The sequence below is a fragment of the Solanum verrucosum genome, unplaced genomic scaffold (genome assembly GCF_900185275.1).
Source record: "Solanum verrucosum unplaced genomic scaffold, falcon-dt-bn FXZP01000278.1, whole genome shotgun sequence".
NCBI lineage: Eukaryota > Viridiplantae > Streptophyta > Magnoliopsida > Solanales > Solanaceae > Solanum > Solanum verrucosum.
Genome location: NW_026020332.1, coordinates 3,321,740 through 3,346,671, shown reverse-complemented (window position 1 = coordinate 3,346,671; position 24,932 = coordinate 3,321,740). Strand labels below are relative to the sequence as shown.

The 24,932-nt window shown below is 33.7% G+C and overlaps 3 protein-coding genes across 3 annotated transcripts; 2 read left to right on the top strand and 1 right to left on the bottom strand.

Annotated features, from left to right (window-relative positions):
* Positions 1–1,983: 1,983 nt before the first annotated feature.
* LOC125836576 (uncharacterized) lies at positions 1,984–10,160 on the top strand. Its single transcript, XM_049515762.1, has 9 exons — positions 1,984–2,312; positions 3,243–3,487; positions 3,782–3,870; positions 3,952–4,090; positions 7,017–7,091; positions 7,177–7,298; positions 7,389–7,464; positions 7,864–7,923; positions 9,563–10,160. Exons 2-9 carry the CDS (start codon positions 3,329–3,331, stop codon positions 9,689–9,691), a joined length of 849 nt encoding a protein of 282 aa, XP_049371719.1. The 5' UTR covers positions 1,984–2,312; positions 3,243–3,328; the 3' UTR covers positions 9,692–10,160.
* Positions 10,161–14,516: 4,356 nt separating this feature from the next.
* LOC125836572 (probable aspartyl protease At4g16563) lies at positions 14,517–15,977 on the top strand. Its single transcript, XM_049515756.1, has one exon. It carries the CDS (start codon positions 14,517–14,519, stop codon positions 15,975–15,977), a length of 1,461 nt encoding a protein of 486 aa, XP_049371713.1.
* Positions 15,978–17,438: 1,461 nt separating this feature from the next.
* On the bottom strand, positions 17,439–23,903 carry LOC125836578 (ras-related protein RABF2a). The gene is made up of 7 exons (XM_049515766.1): positions 23,673–23,903; positions 22,868–22,945; positions 22,595–22,762; positions 22,434–22,482; positions 21,989–22,062; positions 18,473–18,566; positions 17,439–17,701 (listed from the first exon to the last, which is right to left on the bottom strand). The coding sequence occupies exons 1-7, from the start codon at positions 23,709–23,711 to the stop codon at positions 17,601–17,603; spliced, it is 603 nt and encodes a 200-aa protein (XP_049371723.1). The 5' UTR covers positions 23,712–23,903; the 3' UTR covers positions 17,439–17,600.
* Positions 23,904–24,932: the final 1,029 nt, after the last annotated feature.

Below are 24,932 nucleotides of genomic sequence, written 5' to 3'. Positions count from 1 at the left end.
GATTTTCAATGATCATATTTTAGTTAATTTCTAAATTGAAACTTATTTATTCCCTATAGGGGTGTGCATTTGGTTTTTCGATTTGGTTTTGTACTATTCGGTTTGGATTTTTTAGTTTTTGATTTTGTAAAAGTGTAATTCAATCCGATTCAAAATAAATTTGGTTTGGTTTGATTTTTCCCTATTCGGTTAGACTTTTTTCGGTTTGATTATTCGGTTATGTCAATAATTAATAACATAATCAAAGTAATAATATTTAATCCCTTAAATATACTTTCTAATATAAATCATAAGTAAAACTTAAAATCCAATACTTGTAAGTATACCTATTATAGATGTAATTCAAACATAAAATATAAACGTAATCATCATGAAAAGCAATAATAAAAAAGGGACAAAAGTGGTTAACTCCAACTTAATTTTAAACCTAAACATTATATATATATATATATATATATATATAATTCGGTTTTTTTTTCCAGTTTTTTGGTTTTTATTTTTTAAAACCTGAAACCAAACCAAAAAACAAAACAAAGTAATTTATTAATCCAAAATCAATCCGAAAAACCAAAAAACCAATCTAAATAAAAATTTGATTTAATTATTCTATTTAATTCAAATAGTGCACACCCCTATTTTAGAAGGTTCTTTCAAATTGGAAATATTTTTAATAAGTACAATTAGGTAACATTGAAAAGCTCTGCAGTTCTACCTCCATTTTTATAACATGACAGGTCATTTTTAGTTAAACAAAATTTCTTTTGGTCAATCCTCGAATTATCTTGAATATTCAAAAGCAACATAGACTATAAACTCTATAGAATAGATTATTTTTCTTTTAATCCTTTTTATTTACGTCGAATTGTCAATAAAATTTTCCCAAACGACAAACAATAAGGTCACAATTTTTCCAAAGTTACGATGATTGTTTTGACTATTTGTGAATATTGATTGTAGACCATTATAAATTATAATCAACCCTTTGATTAAAATTGCTCCTCCTAAAGACCCTTTCTATTTGTAACCGAAATATATAAAAAAGAAAAAAAGGTGGAAATGGGTGTCAATATTTGTCTCTTCTTCTTTTTTTTTTCCTTCTAAATCTTTTGAATCTTTCCATTATGATTTATGACGTAGTACTTACTTCTTTCATTAGCTTTTTTTCATTCTATTTTTAGACTTTTTTTTATCCTCACATCTTTTATAAAAATACTACCTCCGTCCATATTATTTAGAGAGAAATATTAAAAATACCTCTAAAAATTTGATATCAAGATTAGAACACTCAAATCTCAAACAAGTTTTGCAACCCCTTAATCACTACACTAAATCTTCAATTTATGTCAAGATGTGTTAACACTTGTATATATATTTATTAAATCAAATTTTGATCAATAAATACAATGTAATTTTGACCTAGGGTAGCTCCGCCTTACCCAATCTGCGACATGACATAACAAGTAGTTTCAAACTCTTGTAGGAGCGTGCAACTCTTAATAAAAAGTTGGAGAGAAAGGTTGAAAATACCACTAAACTTAGTGAGAATTTAGAGGTGTATTTTACTCATATGGTTTGTGTATTTCAGTTCCATTAGTGAAATAAGTGAATGTTTTTAATGTTGTCAATAGTTCAAAAATAAAACTAATAATTCACATTAAATATAAAAGTATTTTCAATTTTCTCTATTACTTATCTAGGCGTATAAAAAGAGAAAGTGGACGAGTAATATAGACGGAGGTTATAGGAATATTATTATTATTATCAAGAAGAGGTAAAGATAGAATAGCATCCACTCAAAAACAATGAAATAGCAACCAAGAATGAGCCCACACGTAGCAGCTAACACCAAAAAGACAACTTATCAAAAAAAAAAAAAAAACAGTGTACTTTAATTGATTGTATATTTCACCATTTCCCACCACACCCAATTTTTATTTTTATTTTTAACATTTTCATATTCGCCCTTCTCTCTCATTCATTGCTTCGGTTGGAGATTCCATTACAGTTCCAATTAAGAAAAAATCATACAAAGGAAAAAACAACAGCTCAATAATCACGAAATCTACATTTGTTGTTCCTCCAAATTGATTGTATCTTATGTTTTTGCACCCCTGTCACGGGTTCTTTGCCTTTTCTTGATTTCACTTTTGATTACTTCTTCACATTCCTTCAATACCCATTTTACATTAATAAAAATATTATCTTTTGGCTTTCTTATCGGTTTTTGTTTCTGGGTTTTGTGTATTGTGGAAAGTTGCATCCTTGGGAGGTGCATGCTGTTGATTTTTCTGAAATCTGCAGTTTTTTGCGGGGTAAGAAGCAATGTTTTTGTTATGATCTGTAAGCTTTTGTGTGCATTGGTTATATATCTTTGGTTTATTTCTTTTCTGGGTATTGATTGGAGTATTGTGACTTTGCTTACTTTTCTGGACCCGATCTCTTGCATTGTTCTAGATTTGGGTTGTTTGACCTTTGATTTGGTAGCATCTAGTGGTCATAAAAATAAAATCTTGAAAATGGGTCGGTGAATAGAAGCTAGTTTGCCGTTGTTTCTGACGGTTTGGGGTGGGGTGTGGAAGGAAGGTGAAATTACTTTGCTGATTCACTTTGCATATGTTGTAATGCTGTGATTTTAGTTTTTCTGGTGCAATTTGTTTTTTAGTTGATTTAAGTGGTATGGTAGTTTGCAGAATGTTTTTGAGTTCATATTAACACAGGGGATAAATAGTCGTAGCGGAGAGGTAGTTTTAAGTTGTACATGATCTTAATGCGAGCTCTTTTACTTCCAGTAAGGGTTCATTGACTGGATATCTTAGGAAGGCAGCAATCAAGAAGATTGATGCCAAGAGTGGGTTCAATGATTGTTTCATTGTGATTTTGGAGGATCGGACACTCCAGTGATTTAGGAGGAAGACAGAGGAGGGAATATAAGGCATTCAAGTGTATTAAATGATGTTTGTGGCATATATTTTGAGCTATTCATAGTTAAATTGATATATATATTTTGGATACAGATGATTTTTTTGTCATAGCTGCCTGTATGCAGTTTGATCTTTAGGATACTTGCAGCTACTCATTTTCATTTTGAAAGGTTTCAAAATTATCCTTCCAAGTCTTTTCTCAACGCGCATCAAATACATTTATTATGCTCATAGTCCTTATTAACAATCATTTATCATGCTCATACTATATTAAGAAACTGCTTCATGCTAATAGATATATTTCTGAATTTTCCATTTCAGGAAGCTCTGGGATATATTGCAGTGTACATGTATAGGTGATCTTCATTGTATAAACATAGATAGTTGTTAAGAAGAGAGCCAAAGACATGACAACTGCAATCGGTAGAAAGGCAGCTCCTGCACGGAATGTAGTGGCATTTAGATCTTATCAGAGTCAGGCTGAGACTCTGGTTAAAACTTATTTGTTAGCAGATCCTTTTATACCTTACACTTCTGTCTTTGCTGGCATATTTGCTTGCAAAATGGTAAGGTTTATTGATTATAGATCCTTTTATCCTTTTCATTCTTGTGACTATTGAAGAAAGGAGTTCCCTTTTTTATTAAAAGTTGAGTCATACTTGATGAAGAAATTTTGACATTTTCTTGGTCTTCTCTCTTCATGGTAGTGAAGTAAAAGTAAAGATTGGGGGAAACTAATAAAACATCTAATTGGTTTCACCAGAAAATTATAGATCATGTCCTACATAATATACTTTCATGTGCTGCACAATTTCCCCCCTGTACTACTGTTCCTTTTAAACTCTTTTGGCTCTTCACAGGTCTATGATCTATGTCAACTGATCAGCAGTTTTTACTTTAGGACGTACACTACCCTAACAAAAATTCAAAGGACTGAGTGGAACAACCGGTAATTAGTCAGCTCTATCTCTATCTTTCCCAAGGATTTAATGATTCACTTCTCATGTTTGTGAGACTTATTTTTCTGCAGTGGCATGTCAACAGTTCATGCCATTTTCATATCTGCTGTGTCCACGTATTTTGCGTTCTGGTCCAATCTTTTCTCTGATCAAAATCCCGATGGCCTTTTAATCACCAGAAGTTCACCACTATCAACTTTTGCATTAGGGGTAAGCAATCTTCTACTGTATATGATGAGTATTGTCTAGTTATATCCCTTTCATTTTGGATTTCCTTGAAAGGTTTTGATATTTAGGAATTTGAGATCCAGTGACATATCTCTCTGCTGTAGAACAAAGATGGCTCTGGTATTGATACTTGTAATGCTAGTGTAAGTGGAACTTCAATTATAAATTATTTATTAAGTATGTTCTGTGGATTCATCTCTATTTTTGCTTCTTTACTAGAAATTTTAGGCTCAATTTTTCTTTTGCAAAAGATTACTGATTGTTGTTTCCTATATGTACCTGTTTCTCTATAGGGGAAAGACAATTGATTTTTGGGGGTCAAAGGGATACAAATTCACACTTAGCATGGGGTAGAATCCCATTGGTGCCAGCCCGCCTAGCTAAGCTAAGGCTTATTTACTTGTTTGTCTTTTATGTTTTCCCCCCCTTGCTTCTTTTTTTATGTGCAAACCAGGTGGTGAGGGTGCTGAGAACGGTAATATGGTGACATTTCTTTTAAAACCGTTCTCTGATTTCAACTCAAATAACTTGCCTTGAACCAAGTATTTGATACTAAATCTTAACCAAAGAAAAAAAACAATTGTGCATACTAAAATCACCTTTTGTGTTGACCATAAAAAAGATAGCAGTATTCCACATCTGAAGAACCCACATTAAAGACCAAAAAAGAACCCACATTGTTTTATAGACATTTATTGAGTGTCATATTCATTCCCCATTCCTGTGGCCTGGCCTTCCAGAACAGAAAACGCCCATGCACCCGCACACACACATTTATATATGTACTTATATTTGGAACTTGGGGGAAGATATTTGAGACTAACTAATTACCTTTCACAATAAACTTAATATAGTCTATTATTGACCCATATTATTTCTCTTTTCTGGGCCAACCAGCGACTTGTTAGAGTGAACTAATACATGAATAAATTGGTTATATGATAATACTTTTAGATTCATTAAGTACATGAAAAAGTTGGTCTCATACAGGGATATATTAGACTCACAAGATGGATTGAAAGGAATAATGAAGATAAAAAACCGGTTTTTGAAGTTTAATCACTTTGGGCATGAATTTGGAAGGATATGCACTGTTGCAGAATTGGAATAAAACGGACAAGATAGAGCAAAATGGATGTAGATGATTCATATGATAAAATCTAAATAATTTGAATGGGATAAAATTGATTTATTCATGATTTAATTGCATCGTATAGAGAAATGTGAGGAGGGATTCCCAAAGGGGATTTAAGGTTGTGGATGATACGGAGGCCATGGTCCCTGACTATTTCAGAAACTGTTGAAGAATCATATGAGATATCGCTTTTTGGAGGTTAATCAAGATTGAGAAAAGGAGCAGCAATTAGAGGAACCTTTTTTGAAGCTCTAACTAGCCTCAAGGCAGACAGATCCAAGATTTAAGCTTTATGGGTTCACCTTTTAAGTTTTTTAGCGTTGAACTCATCGTATTCTTAAAGTTACGGGTTCATAATACTATTTGTTATAAATTTCGTAGTTTTTTACACATAAATTTATGCTTTGCGTCGAAATTACTGAGTTCAGATGAACTTGGTACTGATACTTTGAATCCACCTCTGACTAGCCTAGAGGGATACCTGATTCCCGAGGAGGATGTGATGTTGTTGAGGCCTGAGGGGAAAAGGGAGGAAGATGCCAGTGAAATCATATGATTGGGTGTTATCTTTAGAGTGGGATAGGAGGGAGGTGAGTACGGCACCGAAGTACGTAGGAAGGTTGTTATTTTAACCTGGTGGACAATGCATTATTGATGGTGGACAACTCAAGGAACGAGAGGAGAAGAATTGTAGGGACTTCATGCTCCTTGTGTAAGATAATTGGTGAAAACACCAACCAATTCCTGTTACATTTTATATTCACTACACAGTTGTGGAATTTCCCTAGTTCTCTGTCAATGTTTCTTTGTAAGTACCAATCACAGCTAAAGAAACCATCATGAGCCGGAGGTATCAAAATGTCAACAGAGAGAAAGAGACAGTTCTTTCTCTGTTTTGTTCCTTCCTCGGCAAGCTTGGGAGTTTCCTGATGTAGGCTCCCTCGGTACGGTTTCAGAGTTTATGTAAATGCCCTATCTTCAAAGTAAGCTTCTAACTATGTTTTCTTATATTTTTTAGACTAACGTGAGATGGAAGAGACAAGATTGTTCTACAGTAGTGAAGGAACAGAAATAGTATAAGATGATCTCTTTTGCCTTGCGTACTTTAGTAGCGCAAGGAACACAAGTAGGAGAAAAAGATCTTTTTTGTTTCATGTACTTCTTTGGTGGGAGTAGGAAATATCAGTATCATAATGGGATAGCATAAATGAGCTTTGGTTTAGTCGCTCTCACTTTTGTTCAAATCGTTCACACCAGCTTGGCTGTCAATGAATGCTCTTTTTTCTATATTCAACCAAAAAAAAAGAACCATGAAATATTAAAATACTCAAGAACTTATTGTCTTTCCTTTGCTTAGGTGTTTTCTGTAAATACAAACTACAAAAATGTATTGTTTCTTTTGTTTCCTTGCTATAACACTGCAACAGCTTCCTGAAAAAAGATGTAGCTTCAGAAAAATCAGTGCAAAAAGTTAGTTTTTATTTCTTTAAGCTGGTATAATGTGTATTAGAGTTCCATTATGTGGTTCATTAGCTTTATTCCGTGGTATTTGCATGATTTCATTTGGTTAGTGGACTGGGATATGTGGTCATGGTGCATTAACTTGCTTGAACGTAAAGAGTCAATATAGCAGGTATGCTGGTCAGGACTTACCAACCTATTAGCTTTGAACTTGATTTACCTCTCTTATTTTCATGTGCCAGTAGGTATATCAGATATCAAATTCTCTCAGTATATGGCCATTTTAATCCTCTCACCTTGCGACTCTGTCAGGTGTCAGCTGGGTACTTTCTTTCAGACCTTGGAATGATTTGCTGGTTTTACCCTTCTTTGGGTGGATTAGAGTATGTAAGTATATATTCTCCAGTGGAAAAAAACTTCATTTAGCAAAGATTTATATGTTGTATGTCAAATTTTAACTGTTGATTTTCAGGTTGTCCATCATTCTCTTTCAGCAATTGCTGTAGCATACTCCATGTACACTGGAGAAGGACAACTTTATACGTTCATGGTACTCATATCTGAGGTGACAACACCCGAGATCAACATGAGATGGTAGGTGCTAAGAGCACCTGTTGGGGAAGTGCAGCAGCATTCATGTTGTAGCACCCTATGAACTTATGTCTCTTTATGTCTTTTTTTCAGGTTTCTTGATACAGCTGGATTGAAAAGGTCTTATGCATATCTGATTAATGGTGTGGTGATATTTTTTGCATGGTTGGTAAGTGATGCCTTCAACATGAACAAACTTGTTTGCATGGCTGGTTACATGGATGTAGGAATGGAGATTATCCAGGGTACACTTGATTTTAGCAAGTTTCTTCATATGCTGAAGAATCTGAATGATGTACTTTAATCATGTCATACCTGTTTAACAGGAATATTCAAAGCAAATGAAGAGTCCATTAAACATAAGTTGCATGTCATATTGGGAGGACCATTACACTTTTTAGTGCATTGGTTACTCCTCTCATCTAAATTTTCTAATTCTAGACAGATCGGGGAAATGATTGCTCCTTAGAATTGATAAATGACTTGATTCCATTGTCTTTAAGACATCTAACCTATTGATCGATTCCTATTAGTATTTGCTAAACTGAATTGCATTTACTAATTGCAGGTTGCAAGAATATTGCTGTTCATTTACATGTTTTACCATGTCTCTTTGCACTATGATCAGGTGATTCTTCATTTTTTGTCAACTCTCTCTCTCTGCTCAACAAACCCTTAACTTTTTCTTCTGAGGGATTAGGCTATTTTGGAATACGTTCTACTACTCTCCGGAAATGCCCAAAGAAGTTCCGATAATTATTTACCCTAGTCAAAATCCAACCATTTTATTTGTTAACTTCATTAGACGTAAAAACACATCAAAGTCACGATCTTAAGAATTTTATGGCCTTAATTGTAAGACTAACAATATTATATGAGAGTGAATCTAACATATTCATAAAATGAGTGTCGCAGAAATGCAAATGTTAAGAGTGATGTGTGATAATACAAGATTAGACATATTCGATAGGAGATGAAAGAAACATAGATAGACGATGAACTGAGAGATTGCTTGAGATGGTCGTGTCTTACATAGATGTCCAAATGCTTCGTCCGCAGATGTGGAACCATGATGAAGAAAGGTGTTATAAGTTGACAGGGTAGACCAAAATCCCATGGAAGGAAGTTGTATATTGTGTTATAAGACCTACAATCTCTTGGAATCCATGCAAACTTGGGGAAAAGTAGAACATAAAGTAAGCAAAAGATTCATACAGGCTATGACCCTTCGGGGTGGCCCAGTGGTTTGGGATTGGGATTTCCATGTTGGAGGTCTCAAGTTCGAAACCCCTTGCAAGCGAAAGCAAGGGGTTTGCCTTCTGGGTCAAGCTCGTCGCACTGGGCTTGCCTAGTGCGGGTTACCTCTCCTAAGTGGTTTGCGAGCTATTGCATAGGAGCGGGGTTTTTACCTTGTGCGCACCCAAAAGGGTAGCGCTACCGGTTTCCCTTGTCATCAAAAAAGAATCATACATGCTATGTCCTATAATCCATTAGTTTTTTGAAATACTTAGACATGGGGGTATGCTTACATCATGTCTTCTTTTTGGTAGGTTTGTTTTAATCCTTTTACATATTTGTATGCCTGTAGTAATGCAAATTTGTATCTCACCTAAGTTTTAAATTGTCATTATAGAAAATAATATATTCATATTTACACATGGAGATCAACCATAAGTAGCAATAGGCAATCTAATCTTTGTTGACTGAGAAAATTCTAAAAAGTAAATATACCTTTTAAACAGCTGATATACTAGTAAAGAGACCTATATGGATCTATAGAATATTCACATGAAGGAATCAACACTAAGCTTAATCCGTCTCCCCTGTAGAACTTTTGGCACTGTGCAGTCCATTTTCTTCACATATCTTGTATAAGATTAGACAGCATATGAGACAGACCTTTTGCTGGTTAAAAGTTTCTTCTTACTTCAAAAAAGTTAATTATTGGCTGGTGAGTAATGCTGTTCTTGAAAGTGATCAATGGTTTTTATTTCTGTATTATATATGAGACGTGGACGGTGGATCTACATGAATATCTCTGCAACAGTATACGAGGTTTGGAAATAGTATAAGAGGTTCTTTTTTCAATATTCTTTTTCTTTTCCCCTCATTCTTTTCCTTTTGTGTACTTCAAGGAGTTTTAGGGTGCTTCATTTCCTTTCTTTCCAATAAGTGCAATCTATGTATCTTCTCATTCAAGATGTTCTAGTATCAAATGATTTATATCATCTACTTATGTTTGTCTTTGAAACATTAACTGATTGCAGGTCATTCACATGCACATTTTCGGTATTCTTTTGGTTTTTGGAGTTCCGGCAGCTCTTGGTGTAATGAACTTAATGTGGTTTGGCAAAATTATTAAGGGGTTGAAAAAGAATCTTTCGAAAAGGGTGTGATGAGATGTCAGTTGTTAGTTTAATGCATTTTTCCCATGAACTCCTCTATACTGTACAAATGGGTTGTAAGTTAGCTAGCTGAAAGGGGAAGAGAGAAAGGGTTAAAGACCTCGGAAGAATAGATTGTAAAATCAACAGAAACGAATACATGTAACTGGATACTGGCAAAGCATGTTCAAGAAGCTCACATATTCTATATCTATTGTGTGAAGGAAAGTAGAGCAATTCAGTGAAGTAAGTAACACGAGCCCTGTATAAGTGATACAGTTGTTTTCATGCGATAAACATCTCAGAGCCAGTAATTCCACTTGCATGTTAGCGTGTTCATATGATTTTGTTGTTTCCTTCAACTCTAATTTACTCATGTACGAGCCATCTCATTTTGCTTTGATTCTTTGTTTGGTGTCACGCCTTCAAGGCGTGTATAGTTTTTGGTGTACTATCAGATTTTTTTCATTTTCCTTGTAAAGATGTAAGTGTTCAAATGTGAACTTTGTTTTCTCTTGCAAGTATTTAATGTTTGATAACATACAGATGACAAATGCGCTTGAATTTTGATGAAGATAGATTGCAGTTAAATGTGTTTTAGCTAGATAATCGTTTAAGAAGAAATGTGCATCTTTAGTTGAGCAATGAGCACACAATTTCTCTTCCCAAAACAAGAACAAGTCCATTTCTCTGTGCAAATGTAAAAAATGGTTTTGCAAAATCAAAATTATTTTTAGTTGACAAATAATGGCATGCATGAGCTTTTTCTCAAACGAAAATGACATAGATAAGTCGAATTTTTAACAAATGACATTGATGAGTCTTTTCTCAAAATTCGATAACATATTTGAGACTTCTCACTTTTTCAATACCCCACACTCCGCCTTTAAATGCAATTGAGGTAGCTAAAATCCGCCGAATCTTTAATGCTCTAATAATATTAAAATTTGCAGATTAAAACAAAAAAAAGGTTGTTATTTTTGGTATAAAATATGATTGAGTAGTAATAAAGAGACAAAAATGTAATTGTATTTTATATAGTTAGACAAAAACAAGTGCAGGCAGGCAGTTACTTATACTAACTTTGATTCTTCAATTTCCAATAGTTTCATGTCATTTTCCAATAACTCAAGTTTACGATAAAAAGTGCAGCCACCTTTTTTATTTAACAAATATTAGCAAGTACAATTCATGGGTTGTATAAACCATATACTTGAAAGTGACTAACTCATTATTTTAACCAAATTAGTATAAAGCAGTCAAATCACTGACATTTTTCTACAAATAGAAAAAGCTATGTTGCATACTTAAATAATATTTTTTTTCTTTTTTCATTTTCTTAAAAATTATTTGGAAAGTTTTCAAAATTAACCCCTTACGTTTTCAAGTTTTTCGTGTTTTCCCCCTATATTCAGGTCAGGATGAATTGAAAGCTATGTAGTAGGATTTAATTCTAAAGATAACATGGAAAAATAGAAATATGTTGTCAATAAATTCAATATCGGATATTGCAAAATAGAAATATTATGTCAATAAATTCAATATCGAATATTGCAAGTTGAACATTTATTTCGAGAAAATTTGGCTAATGAATCCATTTGAGTTGCCAATTGGTGAAATAGCCTTCTTTGATAACGTTTCACACAGGGGCGACTCAAACATATCAGTGATCTAAAATCAAATTCGAACAAAGGTCTTAAATTTTGATTTTTTTTTTTTTTAAATGAAGTTTATTATAGTCGATCCATATATTTTTGAGACATAGTATTTTAGATTTATCAAACTTCAAATAATTTTTCCACTTATATGAAAAATTTATATTTGTTATCGATAAAACTTAATATTCTATAATTTGTTATTACTTAAAGAAAAAAACCCCTCAAATTTGAAGACCTAAAACAACTGTTTTTTTTAGGCACGTAAAGCCGCCACTAGTTCCATACACCAAGAAAATATTGAATGTGTACCTAACCATAAGAATAGAACCTTCAAATTTCATGACTAAATGCTCATTTATTTTATGAGTAAAGAGATGGAAGTATAGTTCATCTATTATTGCTAAGATTACAATTTAGTTTTCAATCAAGTTTGTCTAAATACACACTAACATGACGACGAAAGAACTCACATTTGGAATAATAAGTCACATTAAAATATTACTATAATTAGGGAATAAATTAGATCTCAAATTGTAGAAACTTGAGATCTAGATATTCAACAAATTAATATGGCCTCAAAGGCAAAACTAAAATATGTTTTATCACTCCAAATATTTCTGAGATCGATGAGAAATGGGAAAATAATATCGTACAATAAAGCTTTGGTCTATACTCACTACACTTTGAATGATCGCAATTAATTAACGGCGATAACTTAATTGCCATTAAATATATTTTTAACACTTTTTCTAAATGTTTCTAAAGCCTGCAGTGACGTTGAATCCAATGATAATTAATTAATATCGATAAAGACTTTATCATTCTTTATTAATATGCATATTATTGATGTTAAAAATTATTTTTATTGTAGTGGCTAATGTATTTAGCTAGGGAGTTAGGAAGCCACTGAAGAAAATTTCAGAAGTATAGGGGTGTGAAGTGTAAAAGCAGATCAACAAAGGGGTAAAATGAAAACAAACTAAACAAACAAAAGAAAAAAGATATTATGACAAGGTGGCGTAGTTTAAGGAATATAGCGTCATGTCCACATCAGATTAAACTTTGCTGCATTATGATCTGTCTCGAGTTTCGACACTGCTGCGAGGCGGAGTCAGGATTAAGAATTTGATGTTTCTAAAATTACAGATTAAACTTTGCTGTCTCGACATTGCTGCCAATTCAGAGTCGAAGCCAAGATTAAGAATTTTTGGGTTCTAAAATTAGGAGTTTGGAGTTTCTAAGTTTTTTTTAAAATTAAAAAGAGAAACTTTTTGTTGATAGTTGGGTTTGAGAATCCACAACTCTAGCGTGAAAAGTATTTTCACAAGTTAATATACATACATATATAGTTATTTAATTTTCTACTATAAATACAGGATCTACAGAAAAACTATTGAATTCGTCCAAACTCACAAACCTCCACTTAGCTTCACCTTTGATTGCCATCCTACTTTGATTATGATATATGGCCGCTTTGTTTTCAATACTATAAAACCAACCAAGGCAAGTATCAATAACGGGTGTAGCGGAATGGATGAGATTTTTTTATTTTTTTTTATGTTTAATGTTTAAGTTATGAGAATTGTGTTATATTTAACCAGAAATGTTTTAACATACGTAGTTGAAATTCGAATAAGCAGTAAATTTCAAATAGATAATGATTATTTTAACATTTTTTTCTTAGAAAAACGAAAAATAAAAAACGGTTCTTGTTGGTAGTGACATGGTGGCCACTATCTCAAATCATGATCATTTGTGAATCATCGATCATGCTTCTACTTTTTGTTCACAGTACATGTTTTTTTGTTTTTTTTTTCCCTTTGTTTGTTTAGTCTAAGATTGATTTTGATGCAGTTAAGATTGTTTGGTTTGTATTAATTATAACTTACACAAGGATTTTTGACATCATCGGAGTAAAGAAGAATTGGTTAATGGAGAATTGAATCCATCCGTAGAGGACATTAATTTCTTAATTCATTTTAGATTAATTAAATTTGGAAAGATTAATTCAGTAGGCGTTTGTACATTAACAAAAAAATGATGTGATATTTGAAGAAGAAGAGCATTTGGAAAATAATTGTAAACGAGTACTACAAAATTAGTCAAATATTGATGATTTGTTAATGTTTTGCTCTAATGTGCATGTTATTAAAGAGATTAAAAGACTATGTTTAGTTGTAAATCCTTTTGATTCGAAAATTATGTCACGATCCAAAATCAACGATCATGATCAATATTAAATTGACAAGCCTAACTCGTCGAGTTAACCAATTATAAACTTAGATCTCCGTGACAAACACATATAAAGAGTGGTCCAAATCTGTGTCAGATGCGCCGCTTCTCGTAATGTCATCATTTAACTAATATGAATTAGCAAAACTATTTAATTTGTTCATAGTATTATTAGTATAGTAGTAGCATTTTCTTGTGTGCATTTCCACGTGCAAACCACTTCTCATTTACTTCCATAAGGCAGCTTTTTAAACTCAAACATGACACCCTCTTTAAACACTCCTTAATTATAAATTTATAATGATACTAAAACTAATATATAATCATTATTGATAGAAATAATTAAATTAAAATAACAGCACGCCTAGTAGTTTTTCAACTGATTGGTACGTACGGAATCGATCTATTCAGGTAATATGCGGCCTACTATACCTTTCTAGAATGACTGAATCACTATAAGAAAAGCCATGCAAACTCATTTCATTTTCACTTTAAATTATTGTGCAACAAGATTCCTCTTTCTGGCCCACATCTCGACTAATTTTACGGTGTACTAGTAACTTTGCATAGAAGAAATCACCTAATGTAACGCATCTTGATTAATTTCATGGTGTATATATTAATAATTCTGGATAGGAGAAATCACCTAATGTATTTTATCTCCGAGGTTTGAACCTAAGACCTGAATCCACTTTGTTGACCACAAGGTTACATTGGTACACTTTCTTATTTCTTTCCTATACATTTTTATTTATTTATTGAAATACCCATTAACAAAGAAAAGGAAAACCTAATTAATCATTCTTCACCATGCAACATCTGTAAGCACAGAAAAGCTTAAGTTAAAGTTCAAGAAACCCTAATTCCCTCCATTAACACTAGAAATTGCTATAAATACCAGCTTCCTCTTGCCTTATTTCATGTTAAGAATTTAAACATCAAGGAAAATGACAACATCTTTTATTAGCCTCTCAACTTACTTCTTCATCTTCTTCTTTCTTTCTAGTGCATTGCTTCATTTCAACCAATGCTATGCAAAGGGAAAAAAACCTTCTTATTCCTTGGTGTTAAGCTTAACTCAAACGAAAACCAGCCTTACGATACCTAAATCATCGTATAATTTAGTGAAAAAAAACTCAGAAACATTGGACATAAGGGAGCCATTGAGAGAAGTGAGAGATGGTTATTTGATATCTTTGAATATAGGAACACCCCCACAAATTATCCAAGTGTATATGGATACTGGAAGTGACCTTACTTGGGTACCTTGTGGGAACCTATCATTTGATTGTATAGATTGTGATGACTACAGGGATCACAAGCTAATGTCAAGCTTTTCTCCTTCATTTTCATCTTCTTCCTATAGGGATTTATGTGGTAGTTCCTCTTGTATCGATATCCATAGCTCCGATAATCCTTTTGATCAATGTACTATTGCTGGATGTTCATTGAATAGTCTACTTAAGGGCACTTGTTCTAGGCCATGTCCTTCTTTTGCTTACACATATGGTGAAGGTATCGTATCGGGAACCCTAACTAGAGATACTCTTCGAGTCCATGGGACTAGTTCAAACCCTAATTCCATTAGGGAAGTCCCAAAGTTTGTCTTTGGATGTGTTGGAACAACTTATAGAGAGCCTATTGGGATTGTAGGGTTTGGTAAAGGGCCACTTTCTTTACCTTCACAATTAGGGTTTCTTCAAAAGGGTTTTTCACATTGCTTCTTGCCTTTCAAGTTTGCAAATAACCCTAATATATCTAGTCCTCTAGTTGTAGGGGATCAAGCCATTTCCTTCAAAGAAAATTTCCAATTTACTCCTATGTTGAAAAGCCCTATGTACCCTAATTTCTATTACATTGGCTTAGAAGCTATAACTGTGGGAAATGGTGCCACTACACAAGTTCCCTTAACCTTGAGAGAATTTGATTCTTTAGGCAATGGAGGAATGTTGATTGATTCCGGAACCACTTACACTCACCTACCTGAACCATTCTACTCGAATCTTCTCACCGCCCTTCGATCATCCATAAATTACCCACGTGCTGAGGATATCGAGGCACGGACAGGGTTTGACCTATGTTATAGGCTCCCATGCCCTAATAACAATCTTAATAGTCTAGTTACCGATGATTTCCCTTCAATAACATTCCATTTCTTGAATAATGTTAGCCTTGTTTTGCCTAATGGGAACAATTTCTATGCCATGGGTGCACCACGAAACTCAACAGTGGTGAAATGTTTGTTGTTCCAAAGCATGGAAGATTCCGAAGAAGGGCCAGCTGGGATTTTCGGAAACTTCCAACAACAAAATGTGGAAGTTGTGTATGATTTGGAGAAAGAAAGGATTGGGTTTCAAACTACTGACTGTGCCTCAGCTGCAACTTCTCAAGGGCTTCACAAGACATAGCTACATAAATAATTATTAATGAAAGCAATTGGATTCAGCTAGCTGCTTTTGTGTCCAATAAAAACTATACATATATGGATGGACCTCAGCTAGGAGCTGTAATTTTAAATTTAGTGCTTTTGTTTTATGATGTTCTTGTGTATTGTTGAAGAAAGTTTAACAAAAAAAAAAGAAGATGAATATCGTTCAGTCCAAAGGACTGAGCTGGATGTATTCTAGTTGCTGGGAAATAAAGAATCATTTTGAATTGTATCTGCAATACTTTCAACAATATGACATATCTATCATTTTTATATTTATTTTAATATAGCGAAAACAGTACCAACATGCATATGCATTACATAATAAGGATTATTGATACAACAACATGTATATCCGTGTAACCCCACAAGTGAGATCCTGAGAAATTGATAAGAAACTAATTTTGTAGAGGTTGAGAAACAGATTGTTAAGATTTTACGTAGGAATAGATGTATATTCTTGTATTGCTACAAAGAATTGGGATAAAAATCCTACAATTTTATTACTGTAATGTATATGCTACTATACATATATAGTTCATATAATTTATAGAAGAAAAGTAAAAAAAAATGTTTTACCTTCGAACAATAATTAAAACGAAAACTATAAAATGTGAATCACTTAGTTTTTCACTGGGAAGATAGAGAAAATATGCTTTAGTTATTAATAAGGAATAGAACAGATAAAAGGGGACAGTAAGTCAGTGATATTGGAACTTCCTTTGGGTCGACTTTGAGGTTTTAGTTTAGAGTTTCAAATGCTTTTTGTCTTCTTCAAGGTTAAAAAAGACGAATGAAATTGCAAAAAGGTACTCGTGGGAAGTAGATTGGCATCTTGAAACAGCAATAAAGTTGCCCTCCTCCAGACGCGGGATACTTTATGCACCAAATTGCCCTTTTCATTCTCATACTATATTGTTTGTTCTTAAATCTTTGATTAGTTGAGTTTCTTCGGCATAGTTTATCATCTTAATATCATTTCGATTAATTTAATTACCAAAGAGGAAGATACATCCCAATGGAAGTGGTTGATATTTAGTAACTATTCATATAGTACTAAAGATCATATATCTATATATCATTAGAAAGCATAGACATAATCTAAAACAAGTAGTACTTGTCTATATTCAGATTGATCAACTCAGCTATCAGTTATCCTCTAAAACAATATTTCAGTATAACAGCCAGGTTGATTTCTTTTGGAACCGACTTTATTCAATGCTCTATAATAATCTATATAGCAGTCAAAAAATATACAAACGAACGTCACTACGTCATTATAGGGAAGTTTGATTGTCTATGAATAGCTGATGGCTGATTCATAAGTCCCTCCGATACTACTATTACTACACATCAATCTCAAACGACTGACAGACCCAATGAATATTAAATAGTTATATGATGCATATATTGTTTAATAGCATACTGAAGCATGTCACAGAATCTCATTACATTAGGAGGATCCATAGAAAAGAGTTCAGCACATTGAAGATTTTTTTCATGAAATCTGTACAGTGATGGACCATGGGCACAACGAACTCTAACAATCAGCACAAACAAATTAAGCAAAAACAACATTGAGATGAGAAGCACCAGCAGAGATTTAAGAGCAACAAGAAGCAGTAGCCGGTGTTTGAGCAGGCCTGTCCATAAGAACCATCCCAGATGGATTTTGTGCTGGCTGAAGCCGAGGCAGTCTCTTTGCTGCAAGTGAACAAACAGTTCAAGAGATATTCAGGTTGATAAAAATGCTAGGTTGTTTCCAGATATATACAGCAATTAGTCAGACAAAATCCAACTTGGTGAGACTATTGCAGAGGAATTTAATAGGTAAGATTAACCACCACAACATTTGGAAGTTCCAAAGGAACCAGTTATTCACTATATGGCGAGATGTTTATTCTTGAGAATGATAGAATTTAAGAGTGATTTTACAATCAAACGTGTTTTATATATATCCAAAGCCTGAGAAGTAACAATTTCGAAAGCATTCTTGTCATTTCTATGATCACATACATGTATCGCTAATACCATGTATCATTATCCACATTGAATTGCCATTTATGATAATGTCAATTTCACCCATAGATAATACATGGTTTATTAATTAGTGGATTGGAAATGCCAACAAAAAATTATACTATATATGTCGAGTACTAGTATTACTTCCAAGTAAAACATCTAACCAATCTAAAGATCCAAAAACAGAATAAACACCACATTTTAAATCATCTAGTGACCTACTCATCAAAAACAATCCTCCATAACTAGTTTAATAATTTCTAGTTCCTCTACTTTATTTTTATTTTTTGTTCCCAGTCACGACATGTCATACAAAATGCATATAAGTAGTGGTTAAAAACTGATAACACAACAATAGTGATATGTGTAGCCAATAAGAGCATAAACATGACTGATCTACCACAAATGCTATCTGGCAGTCCAAAACACAACAAAATGAATGCAAGTATTTACCTATTTCAGAGAAAACGTCATTAACATTAGATGCAGTTTTTGCAGATGTTTCCATGAAGAACAGACCATTCTCCTCCGCATATGTTTGTGCTTCCTGAAAAAGCAATAATACCATCATATCAGTACTGATGTATTTCAGTGAAAAATCTGTTATTCAGAATACTAGTTCAGACACAATGATAATTGAGCAAGAACTTTTGAGATCTTCTGGATGCACATTTAAGAAATTGAATAGATAACACCAAATCTCATAGACAGAAGTCTATATTTGTAAAATGGGTCACTGACATAAAAAAATTGACTCACTAACCAACTGACCTTTAGACCACGATATTATTTTTAACTATCCACCTAGATTATTAGAAAAAAATCCAATGATTGTCTAATGCTTTTTTCTACATTTACATCCAAAATGCCAGTTAGGACATAGCTAGGTTAGGAACTGCAAATGAGTTTAGTCCCCAAGGGCATGACCTAACAGTCAAAGAGATCTTGGAAACCAATCCCAGTAGATAGAACACTATGTGAGTTCTACCCATATACCTAAACTTTAGTTAGTATACTTACCCAGTACCCATGCTGGTGAGAAATATAGATAAACCCAAATAATTAGTCAAGGTGCACAATTATCCCTAGACCGCCTAAATCCCATTCTAGTTTGGGGTTTGACTATTTGAATCCCCATTATACATATTGTTCCATTTGAACAAATTCCATCCCAATAACCAATAATATAGGTTCTCTAACAGTAGAAATTCTCTAAATTTTTCTACTGACATACAAATCTCACTCAATCAAGTGTATCCAAAACCATCATTCGTCATGATACAAACTAAAGATATCACTAATACGGATCTTCAGCATTAAATATAAAACTTAAAATTAAGGCAAAATCAAGCTAGAAAAGTGAGCAGGCAGAGATATTTCAGTTAAGAATCTAGAACAATGCCAAACTACAGTGAAAGAAATGAAACAAGAGGAAAAGTTCTAATGAAAATGCAGAATTGAATGGGAAGCAGAATTGCTCAACTCTAACAAACCTGAGACTTTTCAACAAGATCCCATAGGAAAATATCAATGCATGTTTAAATTATTATCTGTGTGCCTAGATTTACCCACTTTCACCAAATTTGTTTTACTTTTTGATAACTGAGAAATCTCCGATAGTTAGCGGTCACATGGTTCGAAACTCAGTGGATAATGGGTCCACCCCTCTACTATTCTCCATTTAAATACCAGGCTTTTGTCCATTCATCACATGTTGCACTCTTACTACTAGACCAAAATTAGGGTGCATCTCTTGGGGGGTTGATAAGAAGGGTGCTCCACTGTTGGTTTTTAAAATAAAGAGAATTACTGGGTATGTTGTTTTTGCCAAACCACATTGCGAATTATACCTTAAACTCTCCTTGTGCTTTATACTCTTAACATCCTTGATGTATTGGAATTGTTAATATATTTTCCTTGTGATTATTGGCAACTTCCAGCCAATAAGAGCCTTGTTCTTTTCTTTGTGAGTTGGAGAGAGAAGTTGGAAAAGTATCCACACAGATGAATAACCTATTCCTAAACAACAGTAGCCCTCTCTGCCACTACTAAACACTCTCTCCCAACAAAAGGTTGCCAATATTACCTTCTCTTCCCCTTCGCTGTCTATATATGACTACAATTCCAACTCTCTTTAGCATTCTGAAAAAAGGAACAATAACTACAACAAAATAGTGCGATAATCGGAAACAACCTCTCTACCTCCCAATGTATGCGGGCAAGGTCTGCATACACTCTACCCTCCCCACCCCAGATCCCTTGTGGATTTAAACTGGGTATATGATGTTGTTGTTGTTCCTCTTCAGCCATCCAACACCACTTTCTCCCTGTCCCCAATAATTCCCACTTTTTCCTCTTCGCTTCTTACAGGTCCTTGAAGATTTCATCCCCCCCCCCCCCCCACCCCCACATTTGCCAAAGAGTATTCCTAATAAAAAATTTGTATATATACATGCATCCTTCATTTTCTTTACCATATCTATGTCAAAGAGGTATGATATGAGTACCGTACTTGCAGAAGATTCTTTAAAAGACACTAAACCCCACCCCCAAAAAAATAAAAAGAAAAATGTACCTTTAGTCCTTTACTGAATACTTACACAGTTCCATATATCGGGTTACCAGTAGCAGCCAGTGTAACGTCGGTCTACCTTCCTTCCCTGAGTTTTTTGGTTTTTTCTTTATTTTATCTTTGCTTTGCTTGGTCGTTTATTTCTTATCGTTTCTTTTCTTTTCTTTTCTTACTTTAATTTCATATTGTGTTTGCAATAACATTTTCCCACTCATTCATATGAAATATAGTACTTTTTTTGGTGAGGTTTCTGACATTAGGTGGTTGAATCTTTGAAGGATGCGCGTCCAATACAAAATGGAAATAAAATTGGCACAAGAAATTGCAAGTATAATATGTGCTTACTTCAAAATTAGAAATTTCGAATCAGCAACCAAGAAAAACTGACATTTTAATTTGAACCGAACAAGAAAGTTATTTTCATTTCAGACCAGGATCTAAGGGTAGGAATTAAATTGCTCTCCTCTGAATCCAGTTCAAGGGGATTCTTATTGAGGCATCAGCACTTAGGCACAATTAGCACACTTATCTGTATCTGGTATCCAAGCCGATTGGACAGATGAGAACCATCACTCTATTTTCATGCTCAGTTAATGAGCTTCAGATCATTGTTATACATGACATCTCACCCACTACAAAGATAAACCCCGAAGATACTAAGCTATTATAGCCTTAAAAATATCAAGTACGAAATGCAATTTAGTTGTTATGCACACTAGCATGCAAATGAGGATATCAATGTTTTATCCTAGAAAATGAAGTTACTCTATACCGCTTTAGAACAAAAGATCCATTAATCGTGAAATGAAAAGGCACTATTTTGGGATATATTACACTTCTATCTTAAAAAGTGATCAAATCAATTAAAATAATAAAATTCGGTTCTCATTCTTTATTTCGCGCTGCAATTAAAGATTGCACATCAATATTTTTTCATCAACTCTAACTGACTGAGAGAGTGAGTGGCAGGCGAGGACCCAATTGCTTCAAAAAGCAACCCAAAAAAAGAAAGGGACAGCGGGGAAAGGGAAAAAAGAAACATAAAAGAGCAGGCCAACAATGAAGCTTTAAGCATGTGTGTCTTGTTAATTTCAATGACCGGTTTTACTTTTCAAGTATGGGCAGTAACATGAGAAGGAGAAAATCACACTGGATACCTCAACCCCTTAGGGTACAGCTTCTAAATCCTGAATGTTATTAGATTCAACTGGTTATCTCAGGCTTGTAGTTGAAACTATCACTCACCCAACTCTTAGATAATTGGACATGTTTACAACATCATATGCCTAAATTGACAGCCTATTCTCTGGCTAGGCCTTTCGTTTTGTGGTGCTTCCGCACATCACTAACTATAGCATGGAAAACTGTGATTAGTTAGAGGAATAAAATGCACTAACCTCAGCAACCACTTTTCTTGCATCTAACAAATCGGCCTTATTTCCGGCAAGTGCCATCACCATATTTGGATTACCTGGGGCCAGCGTGAGATAGAAAAAAGTAAGACATATGAACAGGCAATATGTTTCATTCAAAGAACACTGATGTATGCATCACGTGAGAAAAGGAACCAGTGCTTAGTTCCTTTGATATGGTTGTGTGACAACTTTCAAGTTCAGACAACCATGGGTGAAGCACTATTTCCAATCCATCCCCTCATATTACCCACCAATTGAGAGCCAAAAGTTAAAAGAGTTTTTCAGCTTTTTTTGGCCATCAAACTTTATCGTAACTCAAGCAGCTGAAACTCTCCCTAATTATACATCAACTATTTCTTACATTAATTGAAGTTAGGAACATTTAAATACAGCCTTACAATAATGAGTCTTAAGATGTCAAAGGTACCTTGTGCTTGAAGCTCCTGAACCCATTTTTTTGCTCTATCAAATGATGCCTATCAATAATGAATTGAGAATCTTAGTTACCAAAGCTAACATGCTAGCACCTACTGACAGCAGTATAGACTGAATTATAAGGATTTGACAGAATCTGGTTAAAAAACTTACTTGATTTGTTATATCATAAACAATTATAGCAGCTGCAGCTCCTCTGTAATACATTGGAGCTAGACTGTGGTATCTCTCTTGGCCTGCTGTATCCCATATTTCAAATTTTACAGTTGCTTCATTTACTGCTACTGTTTGGGAGAAAAATGCAGCACCTATGGTTGATTCCTACATAAAACATAAGCAAGTTATGTCAAGTCTCAAGGTCCCAATTTTAAAAACGTAAGTTCAGAAACCATTCTTCACATATCAAATGGTAAACTAAGCACCTACCTGAAATTCAATAAATTGTCCTCTAACAAAACGCAGAACTAGACTAGATTTTCCAGCTCCAACATCCCCAAGGAGCACCTAAAACCAAAAGACACTTCATTAGTTTATCAGTGTCAGGGTCAACACATCAAGTTCATAAACCTGCAGTTCAGAAAAAACTACATCATTAGAATAATCCTTTTTTTATCAGGACCACGTCATTAGAATAAGTGAAACAATGATCCCCTAGTGTAAAGTGTATTTATTGAAACAGAACACCAAACATTAAAAGATGGAAGCAGTAAATGGGGAAAAGGAGCACAGAAATATTGAAATTCAAGATCGGAAGTACTAATCAATAATCACAGTAAGAATAACATGGATTATCATGAACAATAGGTACGCACTTGAAGAAGTAAAAGAGGATTCCAAGTCATGGAAAAAGGAAGTATAATATATTCCAAACAAGCAACACTTCCACAACATAGCTCCACAACATAGCATCAGATAATAACCAAGTGAAAGATCAAATTTAGCAAATTAGAGTACAAAAAAACAAAAATTATCAGCAAGGCAAAATTTTGAGAAAGAAAAAAAACCCATATCCAATTTTTTGATATAAAACACAAAGCGCAATAAATCATTCAAATTGAGGAACTTTTTGTGATCAAACCCAAAATAAACAAAATACTATAGGTCATGAGTTATGATTCTGAAGAATTAAAGAGGACCCAGATCAGATATAGCAAAAAGAAAGAATCTTTCTGAAATTTGAAGCTAAACCCATAAGCAGAATTGATAAATTAAATATGAGAAGGAAGCACACCAATTTGGCGTTCATATTCTTGTTTCCACTGGTCGCCATGGCTATGATTGATCAAAATTGGGAAAGCGGAAAGTGATTTTTTGGAGATTTAACGATTGTTTCGATTAGGGTTCTGATCAGAATTTAGACTTCACAAAGACGGAAGAGGAAGAAGAAGAAGGGTTGACGTCAAGAAATTGCAAAAAAAAAGGGACACTCAACCAAAGTTGTTTCTCTCTCTTGTTGATGAATAATGATGAAGAAAAGATTCTTTTTATTTTATCTCGAAATTTCCTCATTTTTTTAGTCGTTTGAATTTTTCTATAAAACAGAAAAAAGAAAAAATAATGCAAATTTGCTACGTATTTTTCCACCATCCATCCACCTTTTCCTCTTTTTCCATCTCATCAATAAATGAAAAAAAGTATAGGAAGGTTTAAACGTAAGATATAATGGAAGCTTAGTAGGTAGTTGTGTGATTTATCTAATACTTTTACGTGAATGAGACGTGAAAGTCTCCCTTTTTTCCCTTCTTATTAGTAATAAATATAGTATAGTATTTTTTTACTTTTTTTTTTGTTAATTATTGTTTTATTAGTTGTGTTTATCTTGTCATTTTGTCATCATTATTTTGCATTTTAACTTGTTTAGTTTCATTAGTTGTGTTTATTTTTCCATTTTAATATTGTTATCTTTTAAATTGTTTTGGTAGTTCTAATAAATATAATATAATGTGTCATTGTATGATGAGGGTCTACCAATAATAGTGTATCTATCCTATAAAGGTAGAAAACGAGATTTTGTTTTGATATAAACATTGGTCATACATAAATAAAACTTGATAAATGGGGTAGAATTAAAAATTACAAACTTGAATGAGTTGCACGTAATTAACCCAACCGGGGCCCTTTTTTATTGTTTTGAGTAATAACACGCCAACGCTTACCTACTACTTTGACTTCTATTAGAACCTCTGCTTAGTGTCGGCAAGCAGTAAGTACGAAAAAAAAAATAACTAAAGATTGTAGTAATAAAAACAACCATTTTGGAGGTCTCAAGTTCGAAATCTCTTACCAACAAAAACAAGGGGTTTGCCTTCTGGGTCGAGCTCGTCGCACCAGGCTTGCCTAGTGCGGGTTACCTCTCCTATGTGGTTTGCGAGCTATTGCATAGGACCGGTGGTTTTACCCTGTGCGCACCCAAAGGGTAGCGGCTGCGGATTTCCCTTGTCGTAAAAAAAAAAAAAAAAACTAATAATATATCCAACATAAAGCATATGGA